Here is a 23,042-nt window from a genome sequence, read left to right on the forward strand (position 1 = left end):
GAGTAAACATCCTTTTCATATCCACTTTGCCAAGCCTATTAGAATCTTATAAATCTCATTCAAGTCATCATTCATTCTATTAATTCTAATGAAAACAAGCCAAGTCTGTCCTGTCCGTCCTCAAAAGACAACCTACTCACTCCTAGTTTCAATCTATAAAACCCTTCTGAACCACCTCAAATGCATTTATATTCTTCCTTAAATATGGAGCCTTAAACTGTATAATATTCAAGCTTTGGTCTTAACCAATGCCCTGTAGAACAAAAACATAAATCCTTACTTTTATATTCAATTCCTCATGTAATAAAGAATAACATTTCATTAGCTGCCTTAATCACTTGTTGTAGAATCATTCTTTTTGTGATTCATACACTAGAAAGCCTAGATCCCTCTTTAAAATAATTAAACCATTTAAATAACTCATTTTTATCTTTCTGACAATGTGAACAACTTCACAGTTTTCCACATTATACTCCATCTACCAGATTGTTGGCCCACATCTCGCCTATCTGTATTGGTCTGCATCCTTGTTATGTCAACTTCCCAATACATTTTCCTATCTCTTTGTGTCATTTGCAATTTTAGTTAGATATCTTCTGATGAGCCTTTCAAGAGAGGTTATTACACATCTCTGGAGCAAGTGGGACTTGAATCTGGACACTGCCATTGCACTACAAATAGACCATGCCTCTAATCCCCTCATCTATATCATTGACACAAATGTTAAAAAATTCAAGAGTACAGCATAAGCACTTGCAGGACCCCATTCGTCACATCTGCCAATCTAAAAATGACCCACTTTTGCATGCTTTCTGTCTTCTGCCAGAGAGCCAATCTTCTATACCTGTCAGTATGTTACCCCCCCAACACAAACTCCCTCGTCATGCAATAACCTTTTAGGTGGTACCTTTTCAAATGCCTTTTGATGACGCAATGGGGCAAAATCTTATGGTCACCCACAAGTGTGTTTGGAGTTGAAGAAGGCCCAAACAATTCAACTAGGTAGAAGGACTAACTGCCAATTCCATTAACAGTAACAACTTGCCTGGAGTCCGTGTTTAAAGACTTCTCATAAAGATACAAATTAGAAACAGGAAGTAGTAGAGTCAGGGGATTGAAGATGTAGTCAGAGGGGATTGAAGATGTAGTCAGAGAGGTAGGCCCTCAGGAAGCTTTTGAGGGTGTGGTGACAAGGAGGAATGTTATGCAGTGAGTTCCAGAGTTTGCAGTTCAAGTTTTCATGCAGATTGTAGAATGGGAGGGGTAAGTGATGCACTGAAGGTCAGAGACCTAGGGGTGCATTGCCCTGAAAAGCTTAAAAGGCAAAACACAATGACAGAACACAATGAGATTTGTAACTCAAACTGACATTTTGAATTCAATTTCATAGTGGAGGGGGAGAATCAAATAAGGGTGGAGGGGTGTTGGTTGATAAGGATGAAATTGAATTAGGATTTGGCGTAGGATAAGTTTTGGGCTTCAGATCTTTGAGTATGTTAGAGTTTGCTTCGGATGGAACAGCTTGCATAAAGAATGCAGCAGTCTGAGGAATGTAATAACCACTATCATAAAATTTAATCCAAGCTATTCTGGGTGCCTGAGGAGATGGGCACTAGATCAGAAAGTCTCTCTGAATCATGTTGCACAGACATTTATTTACCACTTGGAATACAAGCAGCTTGTCCATGAGACAACAGGTTGCACTATAAAAGGCAAAATCACTTCCCAAACAATGAGTCTGACAGATTGATTTTTAAAAAAATTATCATTGTGTTAAAATGGAGATTCGAACCGTTTCATATCAAGTATTTCAAAGTTGTAAGTGATTTGGAGGTGCCTCTTCAGGCAAAATTATTTTAGTTGCAATTCTAGAAGGTTCTGCTTTCATTAAAGCATATGTTCTAAGTCATATTGTGTGGTTTGCCTCAATTGCAGTTTATTTTCATTACCTGCACATTTAAAAGCTTCATGACCCTAAAAATGAAAATGAAAATTATCCAAAATCTAAAGCTCCATCTCGCAGATCCAAACAAAACCAGATGCTTACTGCGATGTTCAGCCATTATATACTGTGTCCTTTTTAGGTTTTGATTTCCTGTTATGATCCAAATATCTAAAAGCAGCTGTGTCTCACAGAGGTTAACATTTGGTTTGATAGGAATACCACAAAACAGGACATCTATTTTCTAATAAAAAGTGCACCGCAAGGTCTAGTGTAATAAAAGGTCTGCCTGCAAACAGCAGTGATCTGCTCCCTTCTGAAAAGCTGCACTGCTGTCCTCCAAGAAGTCTGCTTGAGAGACTTTCTTTTGCATCTTTTAATAATTAATTTCTTATGATGATTGAGTTTCCAGTAACTAAGGTTTCTTTTGCTGGAATTTTCCTCCTGTGATTATCGGAACAATTGTTTTTTTTATATTAACAGACGCTGAGCATATATTTTTACTCAGAAGTTTACTTTCTTCTATGTAGCAGATATAATTCTGAAAAGATACAGCCAAATCCTATGACACAGGGTTTCGAAAATGGGGGAGCTACATGGGTTGATTGGTCTCGTTTTCTTTACTTACGTTTGTGATATACTGTATACAATCTTCTTGAAGTAATTCTTTCTGATTCTGATATAAACATTGTGATATGGAAAAAGCTCGAGGAGTTGTGCAATTTATGCTGTGGAACCTGATGTAGAAAGTATTTTTGCAGCAGTTTCTTCATGTCTGTTACTAGCCAACAGGTACAACCTCTTGCCCCTGGTACTTCCACTCTGATCCTTTATTAATCTTGGCCACACTGACCACAAATAGAACTCTTTGATCTCCTCTGTTGCTAAAGCTGCTTGTAAGTAATTCTACGTTTATTAACCCAAGACTTTATTTTCCCTTCAATAAAAGCAAAGCCAATTCAAGGAGAAGCCAATAATATCTCAGGGAATGTGATGATAGGGAGAGCAACTAGATCAATGGAGTTAAAGCGAAAGATTGGCCGTGATTGACTTGACTTGTGGATCTGGGTTAACACAGTGTATTGTATGGTCCTGCTGCTATTTCCTTTGTTTTTAATACCGCTGGCATATTTAATAAAGCCCTTCCTCCTAGCATTGCTCTTTCATCCTGAACTGAGGCAATTCCTAATTTTCTCTAGAAGCAAACCTCCTTCCTCTGCTGTCTGCTGCATCTTCACTTGTAACTGACATAATCTTTACAATTGATATTGGTGCGGTCAATGTCCCACTATGGTTTCTCTCTTGTTCCTTTGAAAACTCAGCCTCCTGACCTTTTGTACTCTCTCCCATCTCTAAGGCCTCACTGGGTTGAAACTTAGACTCAAAACAGCTTCTGACCCTTCATTTATTCTTTTAGAGTATAGTCGGAGAACTCCTCACCACCTCGTTCTCACTTTCTTCCTCACTTTCAGGCTTTGTTGAAACTAGAGTTTGTAATCACCCAGTCTCAGTTTATCTTCCATTTTATCTTAACTTTTGTAACATTTTTGGTGTCCTGCACTTACGGTGTTATGGCCTTTGCTTTGGCTTACCAGTAAAAGTAAAATTACATTTTTAAAAAGCTGATAAAATGAATAAATTTCTTCATTTTGAAACTTCCATATGCTTTCTAGAGGTACAAAGCCAACTTGCTTCCAGTTGGAAAATTTCTATTCAACAAATGAGATGACTTAATATTGACACTTTAAACATAGCATCTAATTGCAATGCATTTTTATTTTGGAAATTTCAGTAATTTCATTTATATTATCATGTTCTGTGAGAAGGGAAGCTCAATTGAGCATCAATGCATGAGGACAGCACCTTTCAAACCCACAACCACTTCCAGCTAGAAGGATAAGGGCAGCTGATACATGGGTACACCATTCCCTGCAAGTTCCCATCCAAGCCACTCACCATCCTGACTTGGAAATATATGGCCATTCCTTCACTGTTGCTGGATTGAAATCCTGAAATTCATTCTCTAAGGGCACTGTGGGTCAACCAACAGCACATGGACTGCTGCAGTGCAAGAAGGCAGCTCACCACACCTTCTCAAGGGCAACTATGTACAGACAATAAAGTCTGACCACGAGTGAATAAAAAAAATCTACTCCAACTCACTCCTGGCCAGTCTCTCCAATTAAATCCTCTGCAAATTTGATACCATCCAAAACTCTGACACCCATGTCCTAACTGCCCTGATTTGCACTAGTCCTCAGTCAAGCAATGCCTCAGTTTTAAAATTTTTGTCCCCTTTTTGAAATTCCTCTGTGACCATATCTTCTTCCTATCTCTGCAAATGTCCCCAGCTGCACAGCACTTTGAGATATCTGTCCCCCCAAATTGTGACATTTTGAGTGTTGACAATTTTAATTGCTCTACTATTTGGTCTGTGTTTTCAGCTGCCAAGATAGTAAGTTCTGAAATTGACTCCCTAAAACTTTCCATCTCTCTTCCTCCTTTTTCTTCTTTAAAATTCCGCTTAAAAGTCTTTGACCAAACTTTAGTTTTTCCTGTCCTAGAAACTCCTAATGTAGCCTGGTGCCAAACTTTGTTTTATAGACTTCCTGTGAAGTACCTGGGGATGATTCATTACATTAAAGGAGCTATATAAATACAAGCATGTTGTTGGCTGGGCAAATGCTAAGAAGGTCCTGTGATTAGAGCAGGTGAGAGTGACAGCCAATGTTGTGCAAGTTAGACAGTTTGACAAAGGGGATGCCCCACATAATCACTGTGCTTTATATAACCCACTGCATCCTCTGAATGCAACGTCCTCTCTTAACCCAATCCCTACTGCCTCATCGCGTGACAACGTCAAGGATGGGGTGTTTGAAGTTTGAGGAAGGAACCATGACACTTGAATTGGTGCCACAGGAGAAGAGCATGTTAAGGGGGCAATTTGAAAACCATGAAAGATTTTTAAGCAGTAAGTCATTAAAAGGCTATTTCCTCTATTTGAGGATTCAGTGACGCATGGGTAGTAACTCAAATTTGATGCAGAGCTTAAGGATTGATCTTACACAGGGAGTATATAGAGGATGGAATGCTTTTCCAAAGGGAGTGTTTGAGACAGAGATTACTCAATCTTTTAAGGGATCGATTGTCAAAGAGAGAGATCAGAATGGTGAGTTTAGTTTTGATTGTTCAAGCAAAGAGCCAGGTCAGGCACAATGGATTGAATGGCTTCTTTCTGTGTTGCAAATGGTTATGGTTCTATGTTTTCTGGTCTCTGTGTCCTATTCTCGCTGGCTACAGTTCACCAGCTGCGTGGTTTCAAGTCAAGATACAGGATTTACTCCCATTGACTTTACTAGGTTTCAGATCATTAAATGTTTAAATGGAAAACGGCTGTGTCCGATGTCATGTTCCAACATACCTCACCAGCTGCAATGCTTACATTTCACTGCAATAAAGTAAACTCTGCTTTTCATTTAAAAAAAAAAATTAGCCTTACCCACAAAGGAGAAATGGACTCAAAAGGCAAAAATCATCAGTGGGCATCGGAATAAATGCTTCAGAACTAATGATGGGGAACCCTCCAGGTAATCAGTGGAGAGTTAGGAAGTTGGCCTGAAATCTAATGGGCTTGATTTGCCAACCAGGTCATTTCCTCCATGTCACCAATTTGCTGTTTGAATCATTATTTGACAAAGTTTAGAAGGGAGAGTGAACAGTGTAAATGGAAGGAGGAATTTGCAAAGAGGAAATCAGTGCAGAGCTGTAATATTATTGGATTAATAATCTGATAGACATCTCAGATTATTCTCTGGGGACATTGGTTCTAATCCCACCATGGCAGCTGGTGGACTTTCAGTTCAATTAAAAACTTTGAATGTGACATTAATTCAGGAATGGTGCAATGAAACACAATCATTCACGTTATCCTTGAACAATCTGTATGCTAGGCAGAGGGACAGGTAGTGTCGAGGAAGTAGGGAGGCTGCAGATGGATTTGGACAGGGGCTAGGAGAGTGTGCGAAGCAGTGGCAGATGGAAACAAAAGCGAACGTATGAGATTAGGAGGAATAGAGGTGTAGACTATTTTCTAAATGGGGAAAGGCTTTGGAAATTTGAAGTACCAAGGGACTTAGGAGTTCCAGTTCTGGATTCTCTCATGGTTAACATGCAGGTTTAGTTGGCAGATAGGGAGGCAAATGCAATGCTAGCATTCATTTCAAGAGGGCGAGAATACAAGAGCAGGCTCTGCATTTGGAATATTGTCAGCAGTTTTGGACCCCGTATCTAAGGCAGGATGTGTTGGCATTAGAGGAGATTTGCAAGTATGATCCGCGGAATGAAGGGCTTATCGTATGAGGACTGGCTGAGGACCCTGGGTCTATATTTGATGGGATGAGGGGGGAACTGATTGAAATTTATGGAATACTGAGATGCCTGGATAGAGTGGACGTGGAGAAGATGTTTATCCCCCTGAGGGCACAGCCGCAGAGTCAAGGGGCAACACTTTAGACCTGAACTGAGGAGGAATCTCTTCAAATCACTAAGCGTACTTAAGATAGAGACAGATAGGTTCTTGATTGGTACAGGGATTGGGGTTACAGGGAGAAGGCAAGAGAATGGATCGAGAAACCTATCAGCCATGATTGGTGGCACAGACACGATGGACTGAATGGCCTAATTCTGCTCCAATGTCTTATGATATAATGGAAACTATAATTGATTGTCATAAAAGTCCATCTGATTCATTAATGTCCTCTCAGGGAAGAAATTCTGCCATCCTGGTCAGTATATGACTCCTGACCCACAGCAATACCCTCTGAAATGGCCCAGCAAGCCATTCCCTTCAAGGATAATTATAATGGGTAGAAAATGCTGACTTGGCCAGCAATGTCCACATCCCACAATAAGAATAAAGAGCAAAGGGGATAGACAAATTTAATAAATGGATGAAAAAATGGCAGAGGTGTGAGGTGACTTTGAGGACAAAAAGGTTACATATACTTTTTTAAAAGGTAATATAAAACTGTGAACTGTAAAGCAACAAAGAGATTCAAATATCTAAGCACATAGACATTAAACATCCATAGACAGATACAAAAAAACTTCAAGATGGTGAATGCATGATTGCTGTTTAGCCTAAGTGGGGGTGAAATGCAAAGGGAAGGAAGCAATGCTTCACTTATATACAGTCTTTGACAGACTTCAATTTGGAACACAGTATTCAGTTTTGAGTGTTGCTCTGCTGGAGATAGCTTGGTACAGATTTTTAAGATCCACACCCTGCTGTGTAGGACTAAATTATAGGGACAGGTTGCATAAGCATGGCTCATAATTCTTTGGAGGAGATGGAGCTTGATCAAGGCATTTAAAAGGATATTAGCTACAAAAAAAACTAAGAAATTATTTCCTTTGTTGGGGGGAATCAAGAGCAAGGGTATGTAATGATAACATTAGAACAAGTGTGTGCAGGAATGAAATCAGGAAACATGTTTTCATGTGGGTTCTAGGAATATTGAATTTTTCAAGACAGATAAATTACATTTTGGTGGGTAAAAGGAATATTGAATTTTTCTAGACTGAGATAAATAACATTTTGGTGGGTAACTGTTTTCAAAGCATATGGAGCCATGGCAAGGAAGTGGAAGTTGAGATGTCCATCAGACCAATGGTGGAGCAGAGACTAGATTAGAGTGGTGCTAGAAAAGCACAGCAGGTCAGGTAGCATCCAAGAAGCAGGAAAATCAGGAGGCCATTCCTGATGAAGGGCTTTTGCCTGAAACATCGATTTTCCTGCTCCTCAGATGCTGCCTGACCTGCTGTGCTTTTCCAGCACCACCCTGACCTAGACTCTGATCTCCAGCATCTGCAGTCCTCACTTTTGCCAATGTTGGAGCAAGCCTGAGCAGTTAAACGACCCAGATTTGATTTCTCTCCCCTGAATTGTTGATTGCAGGAATGCAGCTCTTTCATGTTTGGGGATCAATAGATGAGGAAGACCACATCTTATCTTGCTCATTAGAGGCTCAGCTCGGTGCAAAAATGCTCTTTTCCTAATGAATTACAAGCGATTCTGCTGCTATTTGGTGCACTGAGTTGCTTTTGCTAAAGAAGTCTTTACAATGTTTGAATATGTTCTGGAGAATATTTCATATGGTTCTGGCTCATATCCAAAATGGAATCTCACAAGTGAGGAAGGTTTTTTTTGTATCTGTAAACCATTCAACTTGAGGGTGTTGGGAGAGAGGGGAGTATACATGTTAGGAAATGGGGCTAACCCATGCTGCAGTTGCAAGTGAACCTGTGGATGGAATTAGCTCAATATTCTGCTCTGTCATTGAAAAATGCAAAGAGGGGAAACACCAAAGCTCTGAAATATAAGTAATACTTGGACGTGTATTTGATGCAAGTGGGTTGTTCAACATGTAAGGAAACCATGGAATTATTTACGATGAACTGAGACCAGACGTTGCTATTGGCCATTGATGAGTGGCGAGAGACAGGATGGGGTCGACTTCTCTGTGTTTCACTCCTCATGACAAAGTATCCTTTCTGGCCTTTTATCCCAGTATAAGCAAGTCTAGCCTTTAGAAGATAGCCAAATTCAGATGCTGTTTGCACATCAGATTTTTTAAAAAACGGAGGCATTAAATTAATGTTGTACAAGAAATGAGAGAATAAGTAACTCTGTGAATCTGAAATAATGGTTGATGCTGTCCTGTTTCTGAAAGATTTCAAGAATGTCCTGTTAAAAGTCTGAAGTCAAAAGAGGAGAAAGCTGTTTCCTGTCTCAATCCCTTAAATGCCAGAACTCAGCACTTTTTTGGGGGGCTATTTCATCCAAAAGTGTCAATTAAAAGTAGAATCAGCCCACAGTAATTTCCCCAAAGCATTCTTCTGAAGTTTTACATAGTCAGTAATGATTTCCCATGATAATTTTTTTCAAGTATAAGGAATGACGAACATTTTCAAACATCCTTTTGACCAAAGCTCATACGGCACTAATCATACCATGTTGCGATTACAAAATTAAGGAATTTCTTTCAAGCCATAAAGCAACAGGAAGCAAACAGTAACTCTGAGCCTTAATAAATCTTCTGAGAAAAAACTAAAATACTCCCATTTCTATGGTCCTATTAGTCAGGAAGTTGCACGTTTTTAGATGCCAGTAAACTCCTCATATCTGATAACTGATCCCGTCACCCTCCAAAATCTGCCTAAGATGCAAAAGACATTAAACTCATCCCTGCAAACTCTCTTTCGCATTTTTAAATTGACTTGATCAATCATAATTCACTTGCAAAATTAATTTTCTGTTTCAAAAAATGCTTTGTTACGTACATCTGACTATTGCATTTTGAAGTGAGGGAACTGTTCATTTAAAAGAAGGGGAACAGTCACCGTTTGTTTAGATTTAATAGATCACTAGAGTGAAGAAAAAGTTTGCCGATGCTCCTGTGCTTCGTGTCAGACTTGATACTAATTTATGTATTTCTAGAAAAACAAATATAAATTGTTTCCTTTATATTTTCAAAACAAGGTTGAGGTCTATGACTTTAAAAGGTGAATACTTAAAATACTTAAATACTTAAAAACCAGAAAGAATATCATATCACTTTTCATAACACGGCCAGTTAAGTACTTGTTCAAAGTGTGGTCACTGTGGTAAGGCAGAAGTCTCAGTGCACTTGACGTACAGCAAGATCCCAGAAACATCAATTCGTACACTGTCAAGCAGTAATGACAGGATCCAACAAATTGGCCAACCAGCCTCATTTGATGATTAGTGCCCAGTTAAAAGTGTCAATCCCTTGGGTGGCTTAGCAGTTTATATGCAGAAGCCCTGGTCACCTCTGCAGGGGTCTTTACCAATGGGCATAGTTCTGTCACTGAATGTACAGGCTGACCATATTGAATACTGAGAGCCCGTTTTTAAAATATGATTTGAATTTTTAACATGAACGTAGCTCCCACACATTTGTAGGCCCTGATCTTTTGCAATCACATGAAAGGACCGACAATGCAGCATTCTTTCAGCGCTGAATGGAACTGCCAGATTATGAGCTCAATTCTGAAGTCTCTGGAGTGAAGGCTTAAACCCACAATTGTCTTTTGGAGGTCAGAGTGAGACTGAGCCAAGGATGACACCTCACAATATTCCAGTGATCAGGTGACAGTGAGTAATGATGGTACAGCATGATCTGTGCTGGATCACAGCTACAGAAAAATCTGAGTGTGTTTTTGGAAAGATTGCCTTTCAGTATTTCTGTCATGTGTTGTTATGTTCCTTGTGTTTTATACTGCCAATAACCAAACAAGTCATGTGTGTTGATGTCTTTTTCATGTTTTCTTTTGTATCTGTGCTGGGCAAATTCTTTAGCCTTGATTAGGGAGCCATGTTAGGCATTATAACTAGGACATACAGATAATCAAATTGTGCCATTTGGTGAATTCTGTCTGTCTAACCTCCTCTGGCTGACAAAACCTAATGTTATTCTGCAGTTCAGCTGGTAAAGAAATCTACTCCTAACCCAATTGAATGTAAAAAGACTGCTTGAAGTATGCTTTTACTTTCATATCAGTAGCTGGCTGGACACAGGAGAAGCATCAAAGTAAATGGAAGTAAAACTAGAACCAAATCCCACCCGCCCAATTTTCTGAGTTAACAGCTGCATTAACTACAAACCCCATCATTCACTCGGCAGGGTTTCCAATTTGCCTCGAATGTGCTCGCCTTCATCCCCTGATTTATTTTAAATAGGAAAAGTGTTAAAGACTTTGAGTGGTCACAGAAGAAGACTTGTGAATGTGCTGCTGTTACAATGTGTATGATATCCACTCTCTCTCATACCTATCACTCTCCTGATATGTAACAATTATGCAGTCATATGTTAACAGCTGCTTCTAACACATGCCCGTTGGCTATGTTACATTTGTTGAATCTGTTTTAGTCCTCACTGATAGAATATTCAGTATCCAAGACAGCCTTGCTCCGATCTATGAGTTATCACTTTTCCTCACTTGAACTTTAATATTACTAAATCTCAGAACAGCCTCAGACTAAAGTTTGTATTCTGTATTTATCATTAGGTTGGAAAATTAATCCAGGAAGCAGCTGGGAAGAGTAATCTGAAGAGAGTAACACTGGAGCTGGGAGGAAAGAGCCCGAACATTATTTTTGCAGATGCTGATTGTAGGTTTAACTTAAAATGACAACTATTGTACAGAGCAAGGACACACACATTTATAGTACAAAATGCCCTCCTATGCAACTGGGCTTACACACAAGCACATGCATGACAAAACTCTCAATTTTGATGTAGTGCACAATTAGATTAGATTCCCTACAGTGTGGAAACAGGCCCTTCGGCCAACCAGTCCACATCGACCCTCTGAAGAGTAACCCACCCAGACCCATTTCCCTCTGACTAATGCACCTAACATTATGGGCAATTTACCATGCCCAGTTCACCTGACCTGCATATCTTTGGACTGTGGGAGGAAATCGGAGCACCCAAAGGAAACCCACGCAGACACTGGGAGAATGTGCAAACTCTGCACAGACAGTCGAAACTGGAATCGAACCTGGTACCCTGGTGCTGTGAGGCAGCAGTGCTAGCCACTGTGCTGCCCCAGTGATTGCCCATCAAATTACCCATCCACTTACTCAATGGAAAGAAAACAATGGTGTTAAATAAGTGGTTAATCCACTAAACCTTGTTAAACACCCCTCTGAAATTGGACATGTCAAGTAACACAGTTGCATGCATAATATCTTGCTGCTCTTAAGTGTTTCCTAAGTGAGATTTCAGCTGTTGTACTTGCTTAAACAGCAAGCGATTGCAAATGACACAGTGACCAGTGACATCCTCCACCTTTGCCAACTCAAACCATTGCCTGTTACCTTCCATGTTGGAAGGTGATGTCTGCTGAAAAGTCTGGTATAAGAGGAATAATTTGTTTTACTCAGATACTCTTGAGGTAAAGAATTTGTAAGGAGAGAATTTCATTATCTCTTCTTAAAAATCATTTGAATCTGATTTGGCTCTGGAAATGTTGCTTTTATACTTTGAAGATTATATTATGTGTAGTTGTACTTTGATACCGACCTACATAACTGCTGAGCCACAGCTGTTAGTGCTGTATATAAAACACTCCACTGTGTTTAAGCATGTCACTTTTCTCAACTTCTTATAATATTTAGATAAGAAATCTGTGGTTCCTCATTTTCTGTAAATATTTGGGGGGAAACGTATGACACTTAGAAATATATTGTCTAAGATGATACTGGGACTTCCTAACACAGAAAAGGTAATAACTAATCCCTCATGTGCCATGTTGTTGGCTTATGCTTGCAGTGGATTATGCTGTGGAACAGGCTCATCAGGGAGTGTTCTTCAACCAAGGCCAGTGCTGCACAGCAGGATCACGGATCTATGTAGAGGAGCCAATCTATGATGAGTTTGTCAGAAAGAGTACAGAACGTGCACAGAGGAGAACAGTAGGAAACCCTTTTGATCCTGCCACTGAGCAGGGCCCGCAAGTAAGATTTTCTTAAGCAAAACAAACAAAAAATGGTTATGTCAACATTTGTTCACTTTTATTATTGATAATTTCAATACACACTTTAGTTTCTTAGAAACTTTTGACATAGCCCTGTGCATCGGAGTCAATCTAGAAACACTAAAACAAACACAATAAGCCACTGAAAGATACAGTTCAGATTAATTTTAGTAAACTGTACTAGTATTACTATCTAATTCTAGAGGGAGAGTGACTGTAGATTTGGCCTTACTTTTCATCGTACAGTTTCTTATGTTATGGTATCAGGTTGAGTTTATTATGATGTAAGTTTGCTCATTGTTGGGTATAAGACTTGCTTTTTTTGATGAATTATAAGGCTGGGATTATACTGTACTGTCTTTAAAAAGCTATTTCATGGGATGCGAACTTAGCTGACAAAGCCAGTATTTGTTGCCCATCCCCATTTCCTCTTGAGGTTGTGGTGGTGGTGATGGATGTAACGGTGGTGGTCGTGATCGTGGTGATGGTGGTGATGATGGATGTGGTGATGGTGATGGATGTGGTGGTGGTGATGGATGTGTTGGTGGTGGTGATCGTGTTGGTGGTGGTGATCGTGTTGGTGGTGGTGATCGTGGTGGTGGTGTTGGTGTTGGTGGTGATGGTGATGGTGATGATGATGATGGTGGTGGTCATGATAGTGATGGTGGTAGTGGGCTGCCTTCTTGAACCACTACAGTCCACCCACCATGAGTTTCAGGTTTTTTATCTGGTGACTATTCAGTGTATTATACAATTGGATATTTTACAGTATGATATAAGCTTACTACGATGTAACTTTTTTTTTAACTATACAGATTATAAGATTGCATTTGCTGTGGTACAGAGCGACCAACTGTGCTCATAATGGATTTTGCTTATCTTCAGATTGACAAACTGCAATGTGATAAAGTCCTTGAACTTGTACTAAGTGGTATCGCTGAAGGAGCAAAGCTTGAATGTGGTGGCAAAGCATTGGGGAAGAAAGGATTCTTCATTGAACCCACTGTATTTTCAAATGTCACAGATGACATGCGGATAGCGAAGGAAGAGGTACTGGACTCGATTCTAATTATTTCCAGTACGAAGTTTATAGATTATATCATTCAACAATAGACTTTGAAATGCTATTTTACTGTTAACTTGTATTTTGATTCTGAGTATCTTCATTCATTTGTTTCAGATTTTTGGCCCAGTTCAACCAATCATCAAGTTTAAAACTATGGAAGAGGTTGTGGAAAGGGCTAATAAGTCTCAGTTTGGTCTGGTAGCTGCAGTCTTCACCAAGGACATCGATAAAGCATTAACGGTTTCTGCTGCGATGCAGGCTGGGACAGTCTGGTAAGGAACCACAATGTGAGACAACTCTCTCCTGAACTCCATCACATTTCTGAATTATGTTTCAAGGAAAAAGATCATTGATCAAAGATCAGACCAGAAGAAAACCACAAAGACAGATTTCTTAGTAATTTAATTTAGAGGCTGTATAAGGTGGGTGGTGTCAGACACTGAACTGACCAAATCAGATGAAAGTGGGTAAAGTTTGTAATACTATGCTCATAGATTAGAACCACTTTCACAGGAGCATGGACTGTCAAGCAACTCGTATTAAGCAATAGTTCTTCATTGGAAGTGGAATCTTACAAAATGTGACAGATCAACATTTTCACATATAGTCAAACAGAGTCATAGAGTCTGTTTTGACCTTATTACAAACTTCAATAGACAACAACAATGAAACAAATCCACATCTACAAAGGTAGCATTAGCTACTTTGTACAATAGAGAGACAGGCCATTCAGCCCATCATGCCTGTTCTAACTCTTTCAAAGATCCATCCAATTAGTCCAATGGTTCTGCTCCTTTCCCAAAGTCCTACAAACATTGGCTCTTCAACAGCATATCAAAGCACCTTTTTGTCAGTTACTATTGAATCTGCATCTACCACTCTTTCAGGCAATGCATTATAAATCATAAAAACTTGATGCATAAAAATCTTCTCATTTCCTTCCAGATTTTCACAAATTATCTCAATTTTGGGTCTTCAGGTTACCAAACTGTTTCCAGTGGAAACAGTTTCTCTCCATCTACTCCATCTAAACCCTTTATAATTTTCAACACCTCCATTAAATCTCCCCTTAACTATATGGACTCAAAGGAGAACAATCCAAGTTTCTCCCATCTCCTAATATAACTGATGGCCTTCTACCATTCTAATAATAAAACATAATGCCTACAAGTAGACACAAGTCTCTAATTGAGGCTGATTTCTAAAGCTTTACCATAACCTCCTTGTTTCTTTACTCAGTGCCTCTATTTATAAATGATGTGGAGGTGCCAGTGTTGGACTGGTGTCACAAAGTTAAAAATCACACAACATCAGGTAATAGTCCCACAGATTTATTTGGAAGTACAGATAGACAATCCTTTATCTGAAATTCCAAAATCCGAAAAGTTCCAAAATCCGAAGTATTTTTCCTGCAGATTTTATCTCATTAATAAAGTGGTTTGGCGTGCAAACAGTTAATGCAACACCACACCCACTCAACCCACGTCACTCAGCAGTGTGGCCCAGCACTGGCAGGCATCAATTCTGTCTCAGTGCGTGTAGTAATCACAGGTGGGTCTGCTGTTCAGTAATTTTTAAAAATGTTACGATGAAAATGTCGATTAATCTGAAAGACAGCTGGTCCTGAGGATTTCGGATAAAGGATTGTCTACCTGTACAAGCTTTCGGAGTGCTGCTCACTCGTCGGGTAGCTAGTGGGGCTGGATCATAGGGCACAGAGTTTAGAGGAAAAGATCAACTGATGCGATGTTTTGAACAAACCTAGATTGCTGTTAAGTCTTTAATCACTTAGAATGGGTCACAGGTTTTGATTCATTAATATGTACATCCCAGAACATCTTTCAGTTATATTCCTGAGATAACCCATGGTTTTATAAAAGAAAGTGACATCTCAGCGGAGACAATGCTTTAAAGTTGTGAGGTTAGAGTTTATCTATATTCCAACCTTAAGTCAGACCGGTTCTATTTCCAAAGTAGGAATTTATAATGTCACGTGGTCTGACTGCGTACAGATTATGTGCTTTTTTGAACAACTTAGAATGTATCTGCAAATGCAATTCACCCCATAGAATTCCTTAAATTCCAAATAAATCTGTGGGAATATAATCTGGTGTTGTGTGATGTTTAACTCTATTTATAAAGGCAAGAATCCTGATTGATTTTGTTATTAAGCAACTTTTTTGACAACTCCTCAAAGATACGATAATGTGAAGTTCCCAGACTCTCTCTTCCTGCATGCTCTTTAAAATTGTCCCTTTTAGTTTATGTTGGATCTACTCATTCTACTTTCCAAGATGCATCACTTCACACTCTTCTGCAGTAAATCTGCCTTGTGCCTGCCCATTTCCACAGTCTGTCCATGTCCTCCTGACGTCTGTTACTAGCTTCCTATGACATAGTTTATTCCAGAAATATATCCAGTTATCTACTGAAAGTAAGTACAGGGAATGGATGCTGAACAATGGATTCAAGCTGTCCAATTCGGTTGATGTGTTACTACATCACTCACTGCTTTTGCAGCTTGCCAGTCCCTCTCAGACTACAGTCTGTTGCTGGCACAAAGCATTGCACAGCCTCTTGCCTCAGATGGTTTCCAGCCTGCTTACCAGTGACTGTTTTAGTGAGCTCATTCCGTTATTACAGTCAACGTTTTGGAAGGAAAGAATATTTATTGAAACAAAACATATCAAAACTCAAACACTCAGTCCTGAGCAATGTTGAACATAAATTCTATCTTTCATTTTATTCAGGATCAGCAATTTCTAGATGTGGAATATTATAAATAAAAATGCTCTGTCATGAGTTGGAGCACTCAATGGAGGTTTCTTTTGTACAATCAGATTTATTTATGCTTTTTCAAGTTTTACTTCTGGTGAAATACGACGGCTTTAGTGTATTTTGGGCCTTGTCTAGTGAAATGAAATATGTGTAGGGACGGAAGATGCTAACTAGTAACTAATTGCAATATTTTGTGTCATGCTGAACTCCAATCTGCAGAGTCCCTTTTTCACAGCCAGGTCATTGATAAGGAATTACAATTGACTTCAGTGTCTCTCAAATGAGGAGGGAAAGTCAATCAAAATTCCCTCTTTTGAATTCTCTCCATCAACAAAAGGCGACCATAATGTTGGGCAGAGCCTGTGATCTTCCACATCTTCTTTGCAATGGACATAGAGATTAACTGTGTTAGGCTCCCCCATCATTGAGAGCAGGGATATTTCTGAAGCCTGCTGCTCCAGTGAGATGTTTAATTGACCACCACCAGTCACAATTGAATGCAGGGCTTAGATTTGATATTGTGGAATTGTTTAGTCCTGTCTAATACTTGCACTTTCTGCCATTTGGCATGCAATCAGTCCTATTTTGTAGCTACACAAGATTGACTTCTCATTTTTAGGTATGCCTGGTGCTGCGCCTGGCGTGCACTCTATTGAAGCAAAGTTGATCCCCTGGTTATGATGGTAGTTGTAGATGGGCAATGTGACAGGCCATGTGGTTGCAAATTCTGCTCAAAAGGTGTGACACTGAGAAACAACAGCAGATCAGGTAGCATTCAAGGAGCAGGAGAATTGACGTCAATTCTCATGTTCCTCGGACACTACCTGACTTGCTGTGCTTTTCTGGTGCCAGACCTTTTGACTCTGATCTCCAGCATCTGCTGTCCTCGCTTTCTCCTCGTCACTGCGAATTCTGCTGTTGATGACAGTCATAGTGCCTCATAGATGCTCAGTCTAGATCCGTTCAAATTTAGCATGGTGATATTGCCACACAACACAATAGAGGGTATTCTCGGTGTAAAGGTGGGAGTTATTCTCCTCAAAGACTGCGCTACTGTTGATGATGGACACTGAAGCCACCCATTCAGAGTACATTTTGTGCTCTTGCCACCCTCAGTGAACAGAAATTACTGGAGAAACTCAGCAGATCTGGCAACATCTATGGAGGGAAAGCAGAGTTCAGTGACTTTTCATTTGAAACCTCCATGCTATCTGTGCTCATCTAATTTCTGGCCTCTTCTTAATATTTATTACTCTACCATTAGTCGCCATGCCCTTCTGTTGCACATGCCTCAAGCTCTGGAAATCCCTTCCTACACCTTCTCTCCTTTAAATTATTTCTCCCTTAAAATATTCCTTAAAATCTACCTCTTTATCCAAGCCTTTGGTCATTTGATCTGATGTCTCTTTAGCTAGCCTGGTGTTGTTTTATTTTATAATGCTCCTATGAAGCATTTTGGTTAAAGGCACTATATAAATATAACTAGTTGTTGATGTGCACCATGCCTGTTTGAGATGAAGTGTTAAAAGTCATAGTCAATTTGAACCTCCTTGGAGTTCAAAACTTAATGCCAGGACTGCAATTAATTGTACAAGCAAGTGTTTTAACATTCACAGAGAGACAGATTGCCTCACTCACACCCGCAGAGGCAAAGAACATTCTAATCAATTAGGAGACTGACAGTTTTAAAAATCACTCATTTAAAAAACAACTCACATTTGCTCTCTCCAACATACATTTGTGCCTCTTTTTCAAATGGGGTCATGTATTGTTCATTGGTGCAGTTGTTGTATTTGGATCAGAACTGGGTATCAGTTTGATCGTGGTTTCAATGTGTTCATGTGATATGACAATGGATTTTGATGCACTTGGTGTATTGACATTACAAGGAGAAATTTACAAAAGGCATTTCCTTAAAAAATTGGCCACACGTCTGACAGTTCTTAGCGTATATGCATGCATTTTATGTACATGAAGTTATTCTGGAGGCATATTTAGTGGGGCTGATAACATCAGCCCTCAAACTTGCTAAAAGTATGCTCCAAATTGACTTGTATTTTAAAAATCCTGGCTTTGTACCAAGGAATTTCAAGCAGCAGCAATTACTCCAAGAGCTGAATCATTTGCACAAATGTAATTACTGAAACAGGACAACTTTCCATTAAGATAGTGGAGGAAGAGTGGAATATGACATAGTTGAAGCTTTGAGTTTTTATCCATTCTGAATGATTTCAATTCCGTCTGATCTTTTAAGGTTGTGTTGCCTCTTTTCCAATCTGATTAATTTTGTTCATCTGTCACAATTCATTGTCATATGTTGCACATCAAACTCTAAACCCTCTTGTGAATACAGTTAAAAATCATCCCTTATGCTTGTTTTTCTTCACTCGTCTTGCAGACTTTAGAATTGAGTGGATTTCTTTAAACAGTAATTTAATTCAAATTAAATTCATTCTTCTTTTATTGCAGGATTAATTGCTACAATGCCTTAAATGTCCAAAGTCCCTTTGGAGGATTTAAAATGTCTGGCAATGGAAGAGAAATGTAAGTAGTTTTATAGACTTGGGTTTCAGAACACTGTGTATATCACCAAACTCAAGAGTGCTGTTTTATTTCCACAAACACATCTTCTGTTAAACTTCAAAAAATTAAACACCGGGGAAGAAGGAAACAGAATTCCTCACATTTGCAAAGTGTTTTTTAAAAACCCATTTTCTGATTTCAGTGTCAAAGTATTATTTTAGTCAATCGTACAATGTGAACGTGCTATTTATCTCTTTCGTTCTCTTTCTCTCTCTCTAGGGGAGAGTATGGGCTAAAGGAATATACAGAAATCAAAACTGTAACAGTCAGAATTCAACAGAAGAATTCTTAAGGTTGTTGGGGCTGATGTTTTGTACATGGACCCAGTGAATCCATTCTGTGGTCAGCAGGACAAACGTGCACAATGGTGGGTTGTGCAGTATACGGTTGAAGCTTTATCTTATCAAAAGTAACAAAAACTATACTAGTGAATGTATATGTAACACAAATACTGTGTATTTGAGGAAAATACAATAATCTCAGCAGATTCCCCGAGTGCATTCATTACACATTTCCCCTTAAAATCATTTCAAGCCTTATGGAATCTGTCCACTATGGAGATTTAATAGACTGGGAACATTTCTAGTGTCACTGGAACTGATAGCCTTGTTCTGCCTCTATTAACACTTTGAAAACTGCCATAGAAGCTAAAGACCCCAGGCTAAAAATCAGCGTGTGCTGTGAGCTGGCTCAGATCCATGAAGGAGGGGAATAAATTGAAGGGTGAGGTCAGCCTAATGTTCACATCCCTTCAGTGACGCAGTGTAATCATCAGTTTAGGCCCACACACTCTCTTAGACAAAAAAGGTACAATTATGCAAGCGAGTCACAAAATCCAGTGTGTTCTCATTTTTCTGATGCTTGGGGAAGGATGGGGGAGCGGGAGGCGGGGGTTGAGATATGGTGAGGTGGCTCTATGGGTTACCCAAATATAAATGTGTAGGTATCTGGGCTGTACACTAGTTGATTCTGGATATAAGTTTGCTAGCTGAGCTGGAAGGTCAGCAAACAAACTTACATCCAGGACCTCAACTTGAGCTACAAATCTTCTCAAAACTCGTTCACTGGTTGATTCTCATAGCCAGCAGAGAACTGAGAGTCTGCCATTAGCTGCAAGAATTCAACGTTTAAGATATAAATTTGCACTGGAACAATTTTAATCTGCTACTGTCACCATTTACCTCTAAGGACAAGGGAAGCCTCGGATTTCCCAGAGTCAGTCTCACTTGGGAAGGGCAGCACAGGAATCCCCGAGTTTGTGGGGGGGTCCATATCCACTGTCTGAAGGAATTCTCTTTAATTATGATCTTGGGAATGTCCGTGCACCCCCCATGAGTCCAATATGAGGTTTGAAAGTGAGGGTATGGCAGAACTGGTGGGCAGATTACCTATATTGGTAATCACGATTTACATAACATCTAGTATTTCGAGGATTGAACCAGCCCTTCAGTCCAAGAGCCACAGCAGTGTTTATACTTCACATGAGACTCCTCCTGCCCTTCTTCCCTCAACTTCATCCACATCTCCTCCTTTTTCTCTCATGTGTTCAGCTCCCCTTAAACATATACCCTACACAATATATATCAACACAAGCTGCTCCCTGTGGTAGCCAGTTCCACACTCCCAGCACTGCCTGAGTGAACCAGTGACTCCTAGATTGGATTTATTCACAACTTTATTCTTATGGTGCTGATAGTGTTCCCATCTCATAACTGAAAGCTCTCTATCTGGTCATCCCTCAGCCTTCCCTGATCCAGCAAAAGGAGTTGCTGTTCATGTTTTTTTTCTTAATAGGAGTACTTTTGCAGTTCAGGTGTCTTTATAATATTTCAATGTTAAAATATGTTTTCATTTCAATTTTTCAGCTCAGTGCTGCAGGACAATTTTTCTTCTGCTCTGCCCAGCCACTTGGGGCACCCTGGTGTGAGCCAGAAACAGTGTGGGCAGCACCCATTCAAAATATACACAGGTGGCTGGGCAAAGCATTTATAGTGGGTTCAGGGACAGTAAGAGTAAGTGGATAAAAATTCTAACCTCCCACAATACCTACTCGCCGCCTCAAACTGCCCCAGGAAATTCAGGACCAGGATCCAGTTCTGTACTGGTTGTCAGAGAGCAATGTTAGATTGTGCAGCTCTTTCCTCCTCCCCCAACCTTTTATTGTATTCTTCCAGCAGATGCCAGCTGTTTTAAGCAGCACCAGGTTAAAAGCAACTTAAAACAACCAGTAATAAATCAGAAAGTGCTGGAGGAAGAAACTCAGCAGCTATATGGAGAGGGTAAAACTGAGCTAGCATTTCCATCCTCTGAAGAAGTCATTGAACTCAAAGTGTTAGCTCTGCTTCTCATACCAAAAATGCTGGCAGATCTGCTGAGTTTCTCCAGGTATTTTGGTTATCACATTTATGCTATCCAATGAAGATGACTTTCTCCAGTCATTATGTGTATTGACGTAAGAATTAAACACGAAAGGGCTTTCACTGTTGTTACTTCAAGTTTAAAATGTTTTTTGAGCATTGTAAAATGTCTCCTGGAATACCAACTAGAACTGCATTTGTTTATGTCTAATACAGAAAGCAGCCCAGAACAAAACTAGACTGAATTACATGGGGCACTAATATTAGGCAATTTCTTTGGCAAATCTTTGTTCTCACTTATTTCCATAATGGCAGCTTGGTAAGTTACAATGAATAACCTCCTCACTTCATTTGGCTATAAACAGTGCTCTCCTCTGAATACAGAGCATATCCTTGTTATCTCCCTTGCTAAGGGAAGGTAGATTTGATAAAGACAATGCCCTTATATATGTGCCATGTCCTCTTTCTGTGTTGTCTGGGACATTGTTACATGTTACACCATTAACTGTTGAGTGTTATCAATATATGGAATAACTCTTGGGCCTTGGTAATATTGAGCAGCTCAATACCTAGGCAATGTTGCAATGTAAGACGAATCACTTGATGTTGTATCAGACATTAGACATCAATGAATCATTTGGAATTTTTGTCTGCTATTTAGCGATTTCAACACAAGTATTATCACCCTTTTAATCATCATGATTCTGAACAACAAAAATAAAGGCACAGTAAGAGGCAATCTGCAGCTCATAGCAGAGAAACAAAATCTCTTTAATCAGTCAAAAAGTCTGAAAATGAGGTAACTGGTTGGCAATAATAACAAAGAATGTATCATATAAAGTGAGAGGATACCAAAGTAATTAGGAACTTATTTCAACTCTTGAGTGGTTAGTCTAGAAATTGCTTTTGGTGATATTAGCAGACTAATAATTAACACAAGTAAAAGGATATAGCTTTGTCCAATATTTTAACATAGGCTTTAATCAATTTAAAATAAAAAGTTAACATTTCTATTAAACTAGTACGTAGAGGAATTCCTTAAGCATTAAGCATTCAACCGTTAATATCACAAACAGTCATTTCAAGGCTTATGTATGTTTAAAATATTTTGTTGTTACAATATAATTACCATGATAAAAATGAATCCTTTTATTATATTTCATACTTCTCAATCAACACATATGGAAACTGAGCATTAATTTGATAAATTATCACTATTCCTGTTTTTTTTTCCATTTCTATGATTTAGGTCACCTATGGTCGATGTCACAAAAAGCAATAATGTATAAATCCTTGCATTTTTATACACTGACTGCAAATTTCTTCTGTTAACTGTACTGCAGTTTTGAAATCATGTATATACAATTATGTACTATGAAGATATAAAGATATTTTCTATACTGTTTTTCATTAAAGAAAGAAGACACATTTGATATTGGAGTCTAAGAATTATGTGAAACAATTTCACTAAAAATCTGCTGATGTTTTAGAACAGAGTGTCAGCCGTGTTGTGTTGGTTGTGACTAGATTGTGTATACACAAAGTCCCTGCCTAGAAATCTATTTCCTGGCACCTGGTCAAAAACTAGTTTTCATTCTCCAGACACTGCATACAACAGGAATACAGGACTCTCAAAATCAGTGACAGGCATCTTACGTTTCCCTATTTACCTGTCTGAAACAGGATTTTATATTTGGAGCCCAATTCATCTTCCGTCTCTGACACATAGACTAAAATCAGACAAAAATGGAAT

The 23,042-nt window shown here is 39.2% G+C and overlaps 1 protein-coding gene across 1 annotated transcript in view; it reads left to right on the plus strand.

The window, feature by feature from the left end:
• Window positions 1-22,722, plus strand: part of LOC122541017 (retinal dehydrogenase 2) — a 69,105-nt gene extending 46,383 nt beyond the window's left edge. Inside the window, exons 8-13 of the mRNA XM_043677453.1 lie at window positions 11,033-11,135; window positions 12,301-12,485; window positions 13,391-13,555; window positions 13,686-13,843; window positions 18,819-18,893; window positions 19,152-22,722. Coding sequence (XP_043533388.1) covers window positions 11,033-11,135; window positions 12,301-12,485; window positions 13,391-13,555; window positions 13,686-13,843; window positions 18,819-18,893; window positions 19,152-19,224 — 759 coding nt within the window. The 3' untranslated portion in view covers window positions 19,225-22,722. The remainder of the gene's footprint in view (window positions 1-11,032; window positions 11,136-12,300; window positions 12,486-13,390; window positions 13,556-13,685; window positions 13,844-18,818; window positions 18,894-19,151) is intronic.
• The last annotated feature ends 320 nt before the right edge of the window (window positions 22,723-23,042 follow it).

The sequence above is a fragment of the Chiloscyllium plagiosum genome, chromosome 36, assembly GCF_004010195.1.
Source record: "Chiloscyllium plagiosum isolate BGI_BamShark_2017 chromosome 36, ASM401019v2, whole genome shotgun sequence".
In the NCBI taxonomy this organism is placed as follows: domain Eukaryota; kingdom Metazoa; phylum Chordata; class Chondrichthyes; order Orectolobiformes; family Hemiscylliidae; genus Chiloscyllium; species Chiloscyllium plagiosum.